The sequence below is a fragment of the Vidua chalybeata genome, chromosome 4, assembly GCF_026979565.1.
Source record: "Vidua chalybeata isolate OUT-0048 chromosome 4, bVidCha1 merged haplotype, whole genome shotgun sequence".
NCBI classification, from domain to species: domain Eukaryota; kingdom Metazoa; phylum Chordata; class Aves; order Passeriformes; family Viduidae; genus Vidua; species Vidua chalybeata.
The window spans coordinates 46,776,370-46,793,272 of record NC_071533.1 but is presented as its reverse complement, the minus strand read 5'-3'; the positions used below and the strand labels follow the sequence as shown (position 1 = coordinate 46,793,272).

General features: G+C 36.4%; 1 protein-coding gene across 3 annotated transcripts in view; it reads left to right on the top strand.

Moving 5' to 3' along the window:
* DCUN1D4 (defective in cullin neddylation 1 domain containing 4) overlaps positions 1-16,903 on the top strand; it is a 42,358-nt gene that overhangs the window by 6,012 nt on the left and 19,443 nt on the right. The window contains exons 2-5 of one of the 3 annotated variants that reach the window (XM_053940997.1): positions 3,715-3,785; positions 4,706-4,745; positions 10,591-10,620; positions 11,919-12,033. In XM_053940997.1, coding sequence (XP_053796972.1) covers positions 3,715-3,785; positions 4,706-4,745; positions 10,591-10,620; positions 11,919-12,033 — 256 coding nt within the window. Of the gene's footprint in view, positions 1-2,074; positions 2,188-3,714; positions 3,786-4,705; positions 4,746-10,590; positions 10,621-11,918; positions 12,034-16,903 lie in introns of those variants that run through there. The other 2 variants (XM_053940998.1, XM_053940999.1) reach the window with 2 other exon arrangements.

Below are 16,903 nucleotides of genomic sequence, written 5' to 3'. Positions count from 1 at the left end.
AATTTAATCAACAAAATACGTATGCTTGTTTGACATACACCCCTTAAAGTCATAGCAAACTTTCCACATATCATCTTTCACTATTTACAAAGCAAGCAGATTTCCTTCTTCTGATTCGAGGTCAATAAACTGTGTGGTACATCAGAATCTTAGAATGGCTTGAATTGGAAGGGACCTGAAAGATAATAGAGTTCCAATCCCCCTGCTGTGAGCACCCAGTACCTTCTACCAAGACCAGGTTGCTCAGAGTCCCATCCAGCCTCACACTCCAGGCTTGTGGCATCCACAGCTTCTTTGGGCAACCTATGCCAAGGTCTCACCACCCTCACAGAAAAGAATTTCTTACTAATATCTAATCTAAACCTACTCTGTTTGAAGCCATTCCTCCTTGTCCTGTCACTACGTGCTCTTCTGGAAAGTCCCTCTCCAGCTTTCTTGGAAGTCCCCTTAAAGTACTGTAAGTGCACTTAAAAGTGCTGTGAGATCTCCCTGGAGTCTTCTGTTCTCCCCACTGAACAGCCCTAGCTCTCAGCCTTTCTTCACAGGAGAGGTGTTCCTCCACTTGTCCTTTGTGACTTTGCTCCAACAGGTCCATGTCCATGTCTTTCTCATGCTGAGGACCCCAGAGCTGGATGCAATTTCTGTAGGGAAAAAAAAAAAAAATCAGACCAATTCATGTGCTTTGGAACGCTTGTCTTCAGGTGAAAAATGGCTTCATACATGATGGCATTATTTGAGTAAAGCTCATACAACCCACTGTTGAGTACGTGGCTTCATGTGATGGATCGCTCCTCTGGTGGTGGCGCTGGGGTGGACAGGTGGATCAGTCTAGCGCATTGCTGCTGCCACAAGAGACTGTTGTGCTCCCACTTCAGAAGACCTTTCCTGTTTCTTCCTCTAACTCAGCTGGTGTTGCAGCTCCTTGGTGATCTGATTCAGAGCACTGGGATGGCAGGGTTTGTTTGTTTATTCAGTGGATATGATTCCAAGTGTAGTGGGCTGACCAAGGGGATCAGCAGGCACAGCTTTGGAGGCTGCATAAGCATGTGTGGAAAGTTTGGGAGGTGGAGGGGAGAGAGTGTGTTCCTGAAGAATGCAGTTGCAACCAGCTGTCCAATTGCTTGCCATCTTGACCACTGTTGATCAGTGCTATTTTGCTAATTTCCCAGATAATGTTATTTGAGCATGGGAGGTGTTGTTTTTTGGATTTTGTTTCTAAAAAAACAATTTTTTTTTCAAAATAGGCTTTTTCACAGTGGCATAGGACACTTTGTATATCATTCTTGAAATACAGATAAAGCAAACACTGACTCACTGACCAATTCAGAGAATAACCTGAACTGTAATTTAACTTCCCTAATTTAATGGGTGCTCCTTGCATTTGCTTTTATAACTGTAAAAGAAACCTGTTTTCAGTTTTAGATAATATCCCTACAGTGTACAAGCTTCCCCTGTGAAAGAAAGAAAACTTTGGACTCCAGTCCTCCATGTTCAAATGGTGTATGGTGTGATACCTCTTGTATTAGAACTGGAAAATATACTTGTATAACGCTGCTAAGTCCATCATAATTATGTAATTTATTTCTGAAGCAGCAGCCTAAAATTGTACAGGTATTTCCAGTGGAAGTGTAAAACATACTGGCATGAACTATGTGTTTTGAAGTGCCTAGGAATGTTTTGTTTCAAAGGTGATACCTATATATATAATCCTAATGGTACAGTATTTTTTCAACCATTTTTAAGAGCGCAATCTAAAGTTAATATCAGATTAGAATAAATAAATATTTGCCTGGTGCTCTCAGCTTCTTACCTCCAGATATAACTGGTTTCTCTAACCACTCATATTCTTTGTAGATTTTAGGCTAAGGAGCAAGGGAAACTGTAAAATTCATACTCCAGAAAGTTTAGTTTGATCTGCCAGTTAACAAATCAAATCTTTTAATCTTGCCTTCCTCAGAATGGCTTTTATGTTCCCTCTTGTGCTCATCCCTGTTTGCCCCCCCTCTCCTTTTGTTTTTTCTCATTGCTTTATATTGAATTGACTAAGAAACTCAGGATTATTTTTTTCTTGCAGAATGGTTCTGCTTAGTATTGTTTGACTAGCAAAAATGGAACTTTATTGAGCATTTAATGCAGGACAAACTCTAGCACCCTGCTGAAGGTTCAAGAGCTTCCTATTGTAGCTTGGTAAGAAGATCTGGATTGTCTTTGACTTTGTATATATAAGGTTAGCTAAAGTTGGAGATTCCATCTCTGGTGCTTCTGACTTAGAGCAGTTGTATTGCTGTGGTGGATTGTGGCCAACATGTTAAGAAATAGGTAACAATTAATTAAATGATACTCTGGCTAACATAATGAATTAAATGTATAATTCCTAAAAGTATATTTTTATTTTTTTTTTAAATTCACTGTGACAAGAGAAGTCCACAGTGATGTGTGTAACAAGTACACTTAGAGCAGGCAGGTTCTTCAGTTCCACTTGTTAACTTCATAGCAGTGTGCTTCACTGACTCAGCAGTTGGATGTTTAATGATGACTCTTGTTTATCTGGGTCATCATAAGTGTATCTTGAGAGCATTCCTTTGAAATGCTCTGGATGGAAATAAGGGAATTATTTTTTTGCCCTTACTTGCATCTTGTATCAGCTGCTGGGCAAAGCCAAATTAAACGTCTCACATTAGAAATGCTTTAGTGCATTAGCTGGGTAGTGACACTAGGCACATACAGAAGCTTTTCACATATAGAAGTTTGCTTGGAATTCTTTGCTTATCATACAGTACATTTCTCTAAGAGTGTTTTGGCACGTGAGTTCTAGTGGGGTAGCTAATTTATTTTTAGTTTAAATGGAGATACTCTGTAGTAGTTGGCTGTCGTTAAGTCCTCCTGGCTAGTTTGCGTTCAGCTTCTGAGATTCTTCTTGGTTTGCCTGCTGCCTGGCTGGATCTCAGCTGTTCTTTTGTAATATTTACTTTCCAGTTTTGTTCTTGCCACATTCCTAGCAAAAATAGGGAATTTAAAAGAATAGAGAAAAATTAATTTCTTGCTCTTTAGCAACTGAAGCAAATTCAAGTGTTTTATATTTGGAGTGTGGAAGCAAAATTAACGTCTATGCTATGGCTTCTTCCAAGAAGTGTCAGAATATTTCATTATCAGTTTTTTTGGCTCTTGTCTTAACAGCTGCTGTATTGTAACCTTTGGTTTGTTATTAAAAAGACATGTTTCAACTGTGCAAGTGTATTCTAGTCACTTATTTTTGCAGGGAAATTAATATAAAGGCAAGTACATGTGTATTAATAAAATCAGATATTTTAAAAACTAGGATTTTTATTAATGACTTTAGAATGTTACATGGTACTTAACTTGGTTTTGGAATAGATAAAACAGAAGGACTGGGTAACATGGAAGTTATAATGATTCCCAGTATCAGGGGGAAAAAAAAGTGTTTTGTTTTTTTTTTTTTTTTTATTCAGCTATAGTTAGCTATACTTCTGCTAAGGGTTATCTATGCCTTAAGAAAAATACATACGTAGGATATCTTTTTGCAGATCAGTTGTTCCACTCAAGTATTGAAAATGTCAGTGCTGAAAAAGTTGAGGTTACTTTTAGTTTATAGTTCTGTGATGATTTTATTAAATAGCCATAATGTAGGAACATCATGACTGCTGCATTTGGAAACCAGAAATTTAAAACCCTTTTTGTTTTCTTCCCCTCTAGATTTTCAACTGAATTCTCATCTGTCAACACTGGCAAATATTCACAAGATTTACCACACCCTCAATAGGCTGGTAATGACTTGCCGTTTTCTCTTAGCAAAATAGCTAGGGCTTTGGGCCAGAATATTTCATGATTGAAATCATTAAGTGATTACACTTCTAAAAATTATAACTGCCTTGTTATATGAAAGACTGTTGGGTTTGAATTGGTGAAAAGATAAGCAGTATTAGCAAAACGTGAAAGATTATACTCCAGAGGTCAGAGTGGAGTTTGAACATTGGATTTAAATGTTGCCTCATACAAAAAGCTGTCTTGGATACATTAAGTGATGGTAATCATCAAAGTTACCCAGTTTGTTGCAGTTCTGGAAAGCATACTGAATGGACAAGCTGTCCTCTTACACCCATGCAAAATGTGAAACAAGGCTTTTGTGAAGACTCTTTCTGCTTATGTGCTGTGTATTTACATTTGTTTTATTGCAACCATAGCTGGAAATGGTGATATGGCTTCTATGTGTACACTGCAAATTTAGTGGAAAAGACTCTGCCTGAAGAAGGGGGTAAACTTGTTTCCAAGGTTTCAGTTGGTTTTTAATCAGTTTCCTTTAGAACACATTTGTATGTTTATCCTTAAGCAAAGCCATTTCTATGCTATGTGGTAAATTCAGTCTTTCTAATGCCACATTTATTGGTGGAATTATTTGATAAAATAATGCCAATTCCCAGCCTGATGGGTAGTTACTTCCACTCTTGAAATAATTTGATATGTTTTTGATTGAAAAAAACTCAAAAATATTTATCAAATTCAATTTACTTGAACTTTTTTTGTAAATTTGCAAGTGTAACTTTTTAGGTAAATATGAGCTGAAAACACAAAGACTACAATCTTAGGTAGATGATCCTTAAGTAATTAGGATGAATATTAATATCAATAAAATTTTAAAGTAGTACAGAAAAATCTTGTTTAACTGTGTCATTCCTGTTTCTTGCAGAATCTGACAGAGGACGTTGGTCAAGACGATCACCAGACAGGTATTTAATAGGGATGGAGTAAAAATAGATTGAAACAATTTACACACGCTTTATTAAACAAGTCTCTCTAGCATAACTGAAAGTGATGTTTTAGAAGGCTAAAGGAGTTTTAGGAAACAAGTGCCTGGATTTCTTACTTTTTTCCAAAATAGGTGTTTGTGCTTTTAATTTATTAAATGATGAAGGATTTGAACAGGTTTCAGCAGTATCTGTAATTTCACTGTCTCTTAGTTTAGAAGACTTAATGAAAAATTTCTCTCACTCCTGGGACTCAGCTTGTTGGGCCACAAAATATCCATGTTCTTACAGTGTTTTGAGTCTTGAAAGAGCATTAGTGAGAACAGAGCAGAAGCAAGACCTCTTCTGGCTGTTGTGATGCCTGTGACCGAGTTTAAATGCTGTGCTTCAAACAACCCGCTTTTTTCTTGGCTGGCTCTGATGCAGGTTTTTTCTGTTTCTTGTGCAGGCTTTCAGTCAGTGTCTGAGTACTATCTATTTATGAGTTCATATCTGTGTTTTGTTCCATAAAATGTCATAATTTTTTGAGGTGGTCTTCTTAGGTGCCTGGTACCAGCTTCCTGCCATTCTTGATTTGTCCGTATTTGAGCTTTGTAACTTGATGTTTTGCAAGAATTCTTACCTCCTTTTGCACTGCCTTCAAGCCCTGATCACTCACTCAGCAGAAATATTCTTTAAAAATGACCATGTCTGTCCTATGACCTGACTCAAAGCTTTTTCACTGTCCCAGGATGATGGCTATATTTGCTGATGTTACCTTGAGCATTTAGGAGAGTGGAGAGAGCTGTCAGCTCCTCCTGGAGATTTCTGGTACACACTTAAAAATCTAGCATGCTCTTAGCCTAGAGCAATGAGGAGAGATGCATAGACTGCATTGCTTGGGATTGGACAGAACTCACTTAGGGATTATGCACCCTCCTCTATACAGCAGCAGGTGACTTTGTTTCATGCTTGAGCTCTTACCCTAGCCACAAAAGGCTTCTCTGAAATACTTTCCTTCAGTGTGGTTAGTGATTTGATACTTGAAATTAGCTCATTATGTAAATTAAAAGCCTCTGAAAAAAAGAGGTTGTGACTGTCCATATTAATTAATGTCCATATTTTAGAACTGATGTCCTCTCCCATCTTGTGATGGAGACTTGGAATTTTCTCCTGTGTGACCCAGGTGCTCTAAACTGAACAGCTACATACTGATTTCATGTATGAAAATGTGTTATATAATCTTTGTTTACTCTTGATCACCAAGACCTGTTGTGAAGCATTGAGGTAGTCCCCTTCTGTCACTAATCAGTAAATGTTGATGTACTTTGAAATATTTGGAATTTGTCTTACCTGTTGCCTAGCACTTCTGTCATAAAGTATAAGAAATTAGCCTTGGTGTTCTCATTACCTCTATTAGGAGGTAATGAGAGCACGTTACCATCAGTGTCAGTATAAAACTGTTCATCAAAGACAGTATCCTCTTGCCTGCATGCTGTTGTTTGAGTTAAGCTGTTTCAAAAGTGTGAATGTGCCTGTTGAATGAGTTGGGGCACAAAATCCCACTCGAGTGCAATTTTTTGCAATAGTTGTAAAAGAACCTTTCGAACTAGAAAGAAATATGAAATGAAAACCAAAAGTAAAAGTTGATCATACCAGGTTCCCTCTTCATCTTCAGCTATTATTTCCACTATTTCATATGCTTCTGCCCTATTTTATGTCTCCTTGTAGGAAGAGATGAAGCCCAAATGTTTGCATAAGTTCCAGGCATGTTCAGTTGAAATGTATGTTTGATTTGACTCATATGAGGACAAATACACATTTAAGGAGTTATTTTGGCCATCATGAATGTAGTACAGTGAGGTCTCCCATTTCTGTTTTGTATGGGACTTGACACTTCTGAAACGTCTTACTTGGAGACACTCATGTAAATCTATAGAGGTACTTTTGCAAATTGCTTGATTTCAATGAACTTTTGGTATTTCTGTTTTACAGTAAGAAGTTGTCAAGACCTATTAATTTTGTTGCATAATTTCTAGAACTGTATAGGTGCTGTGAATTTGAGATTCTGTGTCTAGAATTAATTTGAAAGTCAGATTAAGAACTGTTGCAAAAGGTTTGAGTATTGCCAACCCCATGTCAAGGTTTTTTATAGTTCTGAGATTATTTTAATACTAAGTCTTCTGGCCCAGGCCTTATCCTTAAGGATTGCTATTCATTTTCTTATAGACATAATTATCTGGATTATTGTCATGACGTTGTGGACTTTGTTTTTGGGATGACTTAATGTATGCATATCTAAATTTGACTGGGATTTCTAAAAGCTATTTAAAAAAAAATCTTAGTTTTAGGTTAATATTTATTAATGATAGTATTAACTTTTAAATAAATATCACATTTACTTCAAAGCAGCTGTTTCTAAGATAACAAAAAATGTCTTGGACATCTAAATTACTTGAAGCAAATTGTATCTTTTGTAAATATTAGCCAGATTTCCCTTCTGAAACCAGGCCTTAAAACATCAAAGAACTACAGGGAAGTGGCAGTTTCAAAATTCCTTCAGTGATTTGAAAGCTAAGATGGATCTTGTTTCAAAATTCCAGTCCCCTACAATGATTGTAGTCTCACGTGCTATCATTCAGTATGCATATCTGTCTGAAAAACAAGATAGACTTCAAGTGTGTCATGGGCTTTGCTTTTTCACCTGTTTGTAGGTGTAAGAACATCAGGCTTTCAGATTCTGTAAACAATTTTTTTCTTTTAGTATGTATATGCATTAACTTGGAGAACTCACATTTGAAATAATAGTTGTTTTTATGTCATAACTACAAATCTAGCAGCTTGCTAATAGCTTAAAGTCATGATTTGGTAATTAAATTGTGATTTACTTATCCAGACTACAAAGTCTTTAGAGGTATGCTTCTTGTTGTCACCTGGCTTGTTTAAAACAGTGAGATAATCTCTTCAACAAAAAGGTTTCATTGCTGTTCATGAATCTTTGGAGGGGGAGAAATTGCTTTTGCCTCTGCTGTTTTTTTCTTTTGTTAGATTAGAGAAGAAACCCCTCTTGAGTCCAGAGTAATTCTGTAGTGTGGAGTTCAAGACAGAGAAGATGATTTTTCCTTTTGCAACAGGATTGCAAGTTGTTTAATGTTTTGATGAGTATGTTAGTTTTCTCATCTTGTGTCTGAAAACTGATGATTGTTAACTGTGCTTGTGGTCATTTTGTTTGATCATTATTAAGTGATCTGCTATATCTTCCCAATTGCTTCAGCATTCAAAGTTTCTAATTATTTTTCCTTTGAAGCATCCTTCTACTGAAGCATCAGAAGAGCAGGATTCCTCATAGGCTTTAGCTAGAGAAGGCAAAAATTCCATGCCTGTAAATCATTTCTGTGAGGACACAGCATGTAGAGTTCTTCTTTACTGACTTTTTTTTTTCCTTTTGTTTATTCTGGTTTTGTTGCTATTCTAGGACTGTTCGTCCCTCGTGGGTTTTATTTTATATATTGTTTTAAATTTCCTAGGGTGAATTTTAGCTCTTGAGTTGATACTTCCCTTTGGAAGCTTTGTCTCCTGCAAATTTGGAAGTATTCAATAGGATGTTTGGCAAACAGCATTTAAACTCGACAGGCTTTTGGCTGGTGGTGGTCTATTCAGCAGCCATTTGGAGGCTCTACCTTGCAAATGCTAGCTTCAAGTGCCAAAAAACCAGTGAGAACTAGTAGGGTTCTGCCTATCTTGAGTTGAGGCCTAGGAGTGAGAAACTTTGAAGATAATCACATCAGCAAAGCTGCACTTGGTAAGTAAAATTCTGTCAAATTTGCATGTAGTCAGAGGTAGCTGCATGTTTGTTTGCAGATAGTCAGACCTTTGGGAAGTGAAATTAGTTGTACATTGCTAGACCTAAAATTGCATTTAGAATTAGAAAGCTCTGTGTAGGAAAGGTTAATATTGCTATTTAGTGAGCTGTATTGTAAATTAAGAAATTGCAGGAATTCAAAGTAAAAAAACCCAACTGATAATTTTTAGCTTTATATGAAAATGAAAGAAATATTCTGCTGCTGTTACAGAGAAGTTATAACTGCCCTTCAAATTTAATACACCAATTTTAGTAAGAAAAGAAATGCTTTGAAAGTAAAATCCTTACACTGTGATTTTAGTAGTTTAGAGATTATTCAACAGCTAAAGCCTAGTGAAGACTTGCTCCAAAGCTCAGTTATTAAGATATTAAGTCTCAGAAAGCATTTACAATATGTGTGTCCACTTGGTGTCTGTGTGCTGTCAGTGTGTGAGGGCGGTGTATGTGTGCATTTAATAGCCACCTACCTATTTCTGAGCTGTCTCTATTCTTCCCTCTTCTGTCCCTTTGAGAGCTGCAACTAGATACATTCAAACCAAAAAAGATACCAGTTTTTCATGGGAGTCATTGGAGAAACTGTGTTGTACTGAATTCTGTGATCAGTTTAAGCCTTCAAAACAAGTTCAACAATCTTCTTTAAAATATCCTATAATTTAAGGAGGCAAAGAGTCCAAGCAGAAATTCTTGAGTTAAATTATTTGGTTTGTATGGGGTTGCAGGTCTGATAAAATGATTTCTCTGTTCTATAACTGCTTTATTTTACTTTTATTTATTTTTATCTTTTGCTCTGCTGCTTTTTTTCACAGAGGCCTTGCATATTTCTTTTCACAATCAACTGACCAGTAAACTGCACAGATTTGTGGGGGGTGAGGGGGATGTATGTTTTTTTTTCTTTGCATTTTACCAGCATCCAATGCCTGTGGCCATCACAAATTGATTTTTACTTTTTTTAAAAGAAAGGCACTTAAAAACAATCCATTTGCTCTCAAAGGAATGAGATAGCTACAGGTTATGTTTAAGTAAATGCGTAAGAGGTGTTCACTATCGCATTTTCATTTATTAAGTTCAGTGTGTGTCTTAAGTCTGTTGACTCTTCCTAGCCATCTGTTGAGTTCTGCTGTCATCTTAAGTGTTTTTAGTCTGTGTAGGCTTACAAAAAATACTTACTGGCAGAGTCTTTAGAAATTTGATCTGAAAGATAAAGTATCACAGGTTCAATGACTTCTGAGAGTACAGTTTTTCAGTATCATTAATGTGCAGGCATAATCAGATGGAACAAGTGACATTCAGCAGGTCAGGTTCCTTAGTTTGTTTAATTTGTAAAATGCCTTGGGTGTACTCTGAGTTTTTTATGGTCTCTGGCTTACCTGTTTCAAATATATCTGATATATCTGTTGAGAAGAAATTAAATACTATTGTCATTAATTTCCTTTTGTAATGTATTCTAGACAGTGCTTCTAGAAGTATGTTCTTCTGACACAGCCATTATGATTTTTTTTTGTGGTAATAGTTTATGGAGCATAATACTTGCAAGTTTTGTGACGATTAGTTAAATTGTAATTTGAATTTACAATGCTTTTAATTCTCTTTCAGAAAAACAGTGTATGGCCATATTCTCCTGGGACAATAATGGGGAGGGAGTTTTAGGGTTAAAATAAAAAGAATAGAAGAAGAATTTTTTTAATTGGAGAGTATTTCTTGAACTAGAGATATTAATTTTCTTCTTAATAGATAGAAATTAATATAAAAATAAGACCAAAGAAGGCATACTTAGTGCAAAAGCTTTATTAGTTGAAACCAGATTAGTTCATCTTGGTGTAAAAACTGGGTTGAACATCTTACATAATACTAGAAAAATATGAACCTAATACTAGAGAAGCATGTACATTCTTATGGGTTAGCGTTTCTGTGCATGTTTGAAATAACATACATGTAGCAAAGCCTATGAGGCTGTAAGGTTCCTTACATGTGTTTCTCCTATAACAGGAGAGAGCCTTTCAAAGATTCGAAGAATAGGTAAGCAAAAGATTGCTGTCAGTATTTGTTGGGAATTGGGCCTCTGATTTCAGTCTGTTCCCTTGGTGTCAAAAAGCAGTCAAAGTTTTATTGCTTGCTTCTGTGCTGTGATGTAAGATAAAAGATTTTGTGGGCATCTTCACTGAGCATAGCTAAACTTGGATGCTGTTGTAGCAAAGAGAAGATAGCTTAGGAATGCTGGAGTTCTTAATGTTTTCTTGCAAATTTCTTTGGCATCGCTTTATGTCTGGATTTTTATATCTCACTTCTCTCTTCCTTTTCTTTTCAAATTCTCTGTGTAACACTTAGAGCTGTGATAGCTCTTTGAGCTGCTCTTACACACATCTTTCTCAGGTGTCACTGTGGTCTTCAGCATATGAAAGTAGGACAAAATTGTGCCCGGAGTGTTAGCCTACTGTTTTCATGAGACAGCTAAAGCAATTCAGTGACTTGCTGTGGTCAAAAGGGTTGGTCCTCTGCTCTTTCTTGTGCTAATGAACAGAAAGTTGTTATTCTTTTTTCCTTTGGTTAATTATCTACAAGTTTGGTGAGCTGGATTGGCACATGGAAGAGTTACCAGAAGTGTAGCTGAGAGAAGGGGATGGAAAGACTGCCACCTGATTGGCATCAGTGTCTTGAATTGGCTATTTCCTACTTGGGGACCTTCATTTTCTGGGAACTGTTCAGTCCAAATAATATAGCCAGCCACTTGTTTTTTTTCCCTGGTGGTTGCTGAATGTCTCTTCCCGTCCCTGCAAAAAAAAAACCCAAAAAAACTCCCAAAAAACCTGAAAAAAACCCTCCACCAAAGAACAAACAAAACCTTTCCTACCTCTTGCTCTCTGTATCACAAAAAAAACCCCAAAAAATCCTTGGGGCTTGAAAATAAAGGGTTCTGTTTTCTAGAGGTAGGTGTTCACTCACATCTGTATTTCAAAAAGCAATGATTAACTCGTAGAACTTGTTATTTGAATAAAAGACTAAAAATAAGGATGACTTTTTGAGGACCTAAATCTTCGGGATAGTGTCAGTTCTTGACTGCTGTTAGACTGAAGTGCTACTGCTAGTGCTACTGTACATTTTGGTATGGTACTTTTGACCTTAATGGAAATCTGGTCATAGGACACCATGTAAAAGTGAGATGGATTCTGCGATTGAAAGGAGACCATTTCTTTTTTAATTTTTAAATTCCCTAAGTTCCTTCCCTTCCCTTTGTAATATGCCTATTAGTGGACACAGTTTACCTGGTCTGCAACAGTTTCATTTCTTTGTGCTGGTGTTTTTAATTCCCTCTGTAGGAAGTCTTCGGTCTTGCAGTTCATCAGACTGCTTTAGTAAAGTGATGCCTCCAAGGAAAAAGAGGAGACCTGCAGCAGGAGATGATTTATCTGCTAAGAAAAGTAGACATGATGGGTATGTCACCTTACCATGAGCTAAGACTGATGGAATATCTAAAGTTGAATAGCTGATATATCATGTGTTTAAATACTAATGGAAATAATATTGAAATTTACTTGGTTTCTCAATGTGGAACCATGGCTGGTGATTGAACTGTGGGATATTGATAAGTATATGTAGCTTCAGTTTCATCTCACCTTTGTCTAGACATACAAGAAGCATGTAGGGAACTTCTTACTCTAGTTGCCAGCTGTGAAAATATGTACTTGTTTGTTCAAAACCAACCTCTAAGAGATACAGTAGTATTTTCTCATATACATGCATAAGGTCTGGACTGGCTATTATCAGTCTCTAGCCTGTCAAAAAAGTGAATGTAGTTATGGTCCACTCAACTCTTGAAATCCTGGTAGTCTCTCCCTGTTACGTTGTGATTTGATACTGAACATATAGGGGGAAAATGCCCAGGTAAAGTGATAGCCACTGGTTCAGCGGTTGCTGAGGGGCTTCTCACTGGACAGCAGAAGCCAAATAGGTTATAGACAGTGCATGAACAGTGTATTCTTTTGGCATGAGGTATTGGATAGCTGAGACCTCTGCAAGTTTTAGATTTCCAGTATGTGTAGTGTGTTGAGTCATTCAGACGCTATTGAATATGCTCTCTCTGCAAGAATCACTATTTTTGTGGACTAAATTCAGAACTTGAGGCTGTATAGAATTGCACACTCCTGCATGATAAATGTAGGACTGTTCTGATGTTGAAAAATAGCTTATACAACTAGAAAGTTTGCTTGGCACTGCATCAATCAGTAGAATTTGAGCTCTGTTATATTCATGTATTACTGATGTCTCAGAAAACACATGCTTCCATAGCAAGTACCTTCAGGGAGGTTAAAAGAGACATTTTTCTCCTGTCAGCCTGAAGTCAGGCTGGGTACTCTCCTTTTTATACTCTAGCATGAGTAAGAAAAATACTGGTAGCCAAATTAAGCCTCTGATCATGCCCCTATAACTCCATTGTGTTTAATAGGGTTGCACAACTGTAACTGCACTGGAATTTATTAAATGATCTGTTGAAGAAAGAGATTTCAACTCTCTTTCATTGCTTTGTAGCACTAACTAGAACAAAAAAGCCATTCATGCTCTTAATATTTTTTGTTGTTTTTCAGAAATAGAGAAATATAAAAGCTAAATAGTTGATAGAGGACATTACAGCTTATTCAAAGATAGGCATACAATGTGGAAGCAATACAAGGACTGACCCTTTCTAGAATATAGAGAGGTTCATAAAACTGAACTCTACTTACCTTAGCTAAGACACTGATGATGGAAAAAAGCAGCCCCCTAAAAAGTAAGCTTGCCTATAAGTAAGAAATAATGGTTTGTGTAATTACATAAGAAAATTATAAAAACCTGATTTTTTTGCTCTCTGAATACTAGATATTTAATAGTTTTTAAGAGCTTGTTGCAAATGTAATTTGAAGGATTTTTTTTATCTACCTCTGAGTTTATAACTAATGGATCTAGTCTTCAGTTTACTGCCATGTAAGTCTTTATTAAAAGGAAGACCTCAGCCTGCTTTTAGAGTTGGAGGAGAAACCAGATCTGCTAGTCATGAACCATGGGGTTATCCTCTGATGTGGATCCAGTTTTTTTCTGACTGACTTCCTGTAAAGGTTTTTTAGCTTTCTCTGCTTCCCAGAGTGTTTCTTTTGTTTTGGTCTTCAAGAAAACAGTTTTTTATTTCAGCATGACTGGAAATATGAAATTACTTGCTGGACATCCAGCCTGGTCTTGAAGCTGTATTTTCTTTCAAGGAAGGATTTTTACCCCTGTAATCTTCTTTGAATAGGTTAGTCAAAAAGCAGTCTCCTACTTCCATGCTTGTTTTGTCAGGTGGAGTTCATACCTGTCAAGTTTAGTTTTTGGATCAGACATCTCAGTTAGTTAAGCAGAAATCAGGAAACTCTACATTAGTGTGCTGTAGCATACCTAGTTTGCCAAGCCAGTTCTGCTTACATTGTGTGCAGAGAATGCTATATACAGTAAAAACAGTATGGCTGGTGGAATGCCAGTTTATAAAATAAGGGGCTCCTAGGCCCAGTTCTCAGGTTCTGTTTTAGAGACAGACTTCCTAGAAGCTGCATTCCAGTAACTCAGGGTAAGCCTTTACAGGACATACGTCTGTGTGGATTCTGTATTAAGTGAAGAGAGGCAGTCAGTGTCTGAAGAGCTACACAGTCCTTTCCAGAAGAGACTGTATTTCCTAACAGAAGTGATTTGTCACCTCAAATACTTAATGGAATGACATAAATTTTTGTAGGTTTCTCAGCTACAGTGGCATACTTACAGTGTCAACATTAACAAATGCAGTAATTCCAAGTCTCCTGTTTGTTCTCAGTGTGAAAATATTGGGTAGTAGTCCAAAGATTTTCAAGGGATGTCATCATTAATGGTGTTACTGCAGCTGAGACTGAAGGTTGATGATTTCTTCTGGTTTGTCCATTAAAAAAATGTGTGCTTTTTTAATCTGTAATGGAGCGTTTTATTGGGTGATATTTTCAGTCTTCACTTTTTCATTCATTCCTATAATCTCTTCAAATATGATAGGAATATTTTTAGATATGCTTTCTTCCATAAAGTTTCTTTCAGCAGGTGTCTATACTGAAAGGGAAGATAGTTTCTTAAGACTCTTTAAGTCATAAACTTAAACATGTCTTACACCCTTAATTCCAGGCTGGTAGGAATACAGCTTAATCTCAGAAGCATTAGTGGAATGCACAGGCAATTGAGGAAAAACATTTATAGGAACAAATCTAGTTGTGAAATTATTTGGAAATGCTGATTTAGTGCATAAACTGATTATGGAAGACTCCAGACATGTTCATTAGTATTCCACCCTTACATAATAAGAACTTGAATTCTCTTCATTACTGTTCATAGCATCACCATGAACCGTGCATGAATGCAGTGTTTCAGTGGGAGGGAATTTTTATACCAGAAGATATATAATAACAAGAACTCAGTGCTTTATAGATAACAGTAAGTTATCTTGCCTTAAAGAACAGCTTTTGGAAGTAAACAGTTGAGCATGTGCTAACTTGAACATAATGACTTGAAGACTTAGTTTATATTATCATCTTAATATCACAGTCTTGACTTTATTGTACTTAAAACTGTCACAGTATAGAGTAGTCTCAAATTTGAGTTAAAATTACATTTTCTGTACATTGTTCTTCCATCATTGTCTTAAGCATCTTCAGAAAGGTAAATCAAGATTCATATAAAGGTACATGCTGGGTAAAATGAAAGTCCTCACTGGGTAATTGTCTTATGCTGCTTATCAGTTACACAATATCTAGCCAAATAGGGAAAAATGAGCTGTTTAATATAATGTCTTCTGTTTTGACAGTCTCATTTAAAAAGTAATTCTTCTCCTTATTCTGGAATCACACTGAGGGCAAAAGTCTTGCAGTAATGGATATTGTCCCCTTAGGAGGATGAAAACTAGGAATATTTATCTACTTCCCTGAAATGTATGTTTTCAAACAATTAGATAAATGTTTTCAATTAATTTATCCTTGCGTGTCTAGGAACCACAAAAGAGCCTATTAATATGAAAAATAGGTTTTCTGTACTGAATAGTAAACTCCATACGCTATAGTGGAAAAATGCAGTTTTTGAAAACACAGTGTCATTAACATAAGATGTACTAACTTCCAAAGTTTTCAAAAACTTTGGTGTTGAGAGTTGGTTTGGTTTTTGTTCTGTTGTTGTTTACTAACTGGTTTGGTCCTGCCACATGCAGACTGCCTGTGTTCCCAGCTGTCATAGATGTGTAGAAGATCTTTTTCCTTGAAGTAGGGGTTTTCAGGTACACACAAGTGTAATTTTTCCTTTTTCTATAGCTTTTCAGTGCACTTCACTTAAACTGGACATGTGACTATCAGCATGTGTGTTGTTACACATACTGCTCATTAAGTAAGCCTGATAAAGTTCCAAACATTTAACAGTTCAGGAACGATTGTAAGTCTTTAAACAAGGAGACATAAGGTATATTAATTCATAAAACTTAACAGTCAAATTAGTCCTGAGGGTTGCTTTAAACTCTTTATGTCATGTCTTGCAACTTGCAGAACATCTCTTCTCCCACCCTTCTGTCTCTACTACAGTTTTTATGAAACTATTGCTAGAATCATAATTGTGAGTGAATAGATAAGGCTTTATTAAAGTACTTTCATTGTGCTGCATTAATGAAAATTCTCAGCCAAAATTTTAAATTAATTAGTATTAATGGAAATAGTGTGGGTCATCTTCTTCAATCAAAAATTGGCATGTTTTGGAAAAAAATAATCTGGAAAGAATTAGTTACTTAGTTGAAAACTCAAACAAAATTCAGTAAAGATTTTGACTAAGTTCTGGTTGCTTAGAAACAGAGCTTTGATGTCTTTATTCAACAAGCACTGACCATATGAAATAACCAGGCTCTAGATCTTCATGAAAGGCTTTTGACTTACCATAATAAAGCATAGCTTTTTTCCCCTTCTCTTTTTATTTTTTTTCCTCCTCAATGGATTATTACCAGCTTCCACCATGAAGAGAATGTTTTGTGTGACCTAAGCTCCACATTTTCACTGATCTTGGTTTGACTATTCTGGAACTACACAGCCTAGAGTTGTTGCAGTGGGAGAGGCTGTGGCTGGAGCTTCAACCAACTCCAATACAGGTGAAATATACTCAGAGCAGCAGATAACCCAGCTTTGAAGACTGCAGTGGGTTGAAGAGAATTGCCCTTACCTTGTTCTCAACTTTTATAATCACTTGCCTAGTTACGGCATTATAGCTGTATGAAATTTTCATGCATTTGTTTTCCCACCAAATCAGGTAG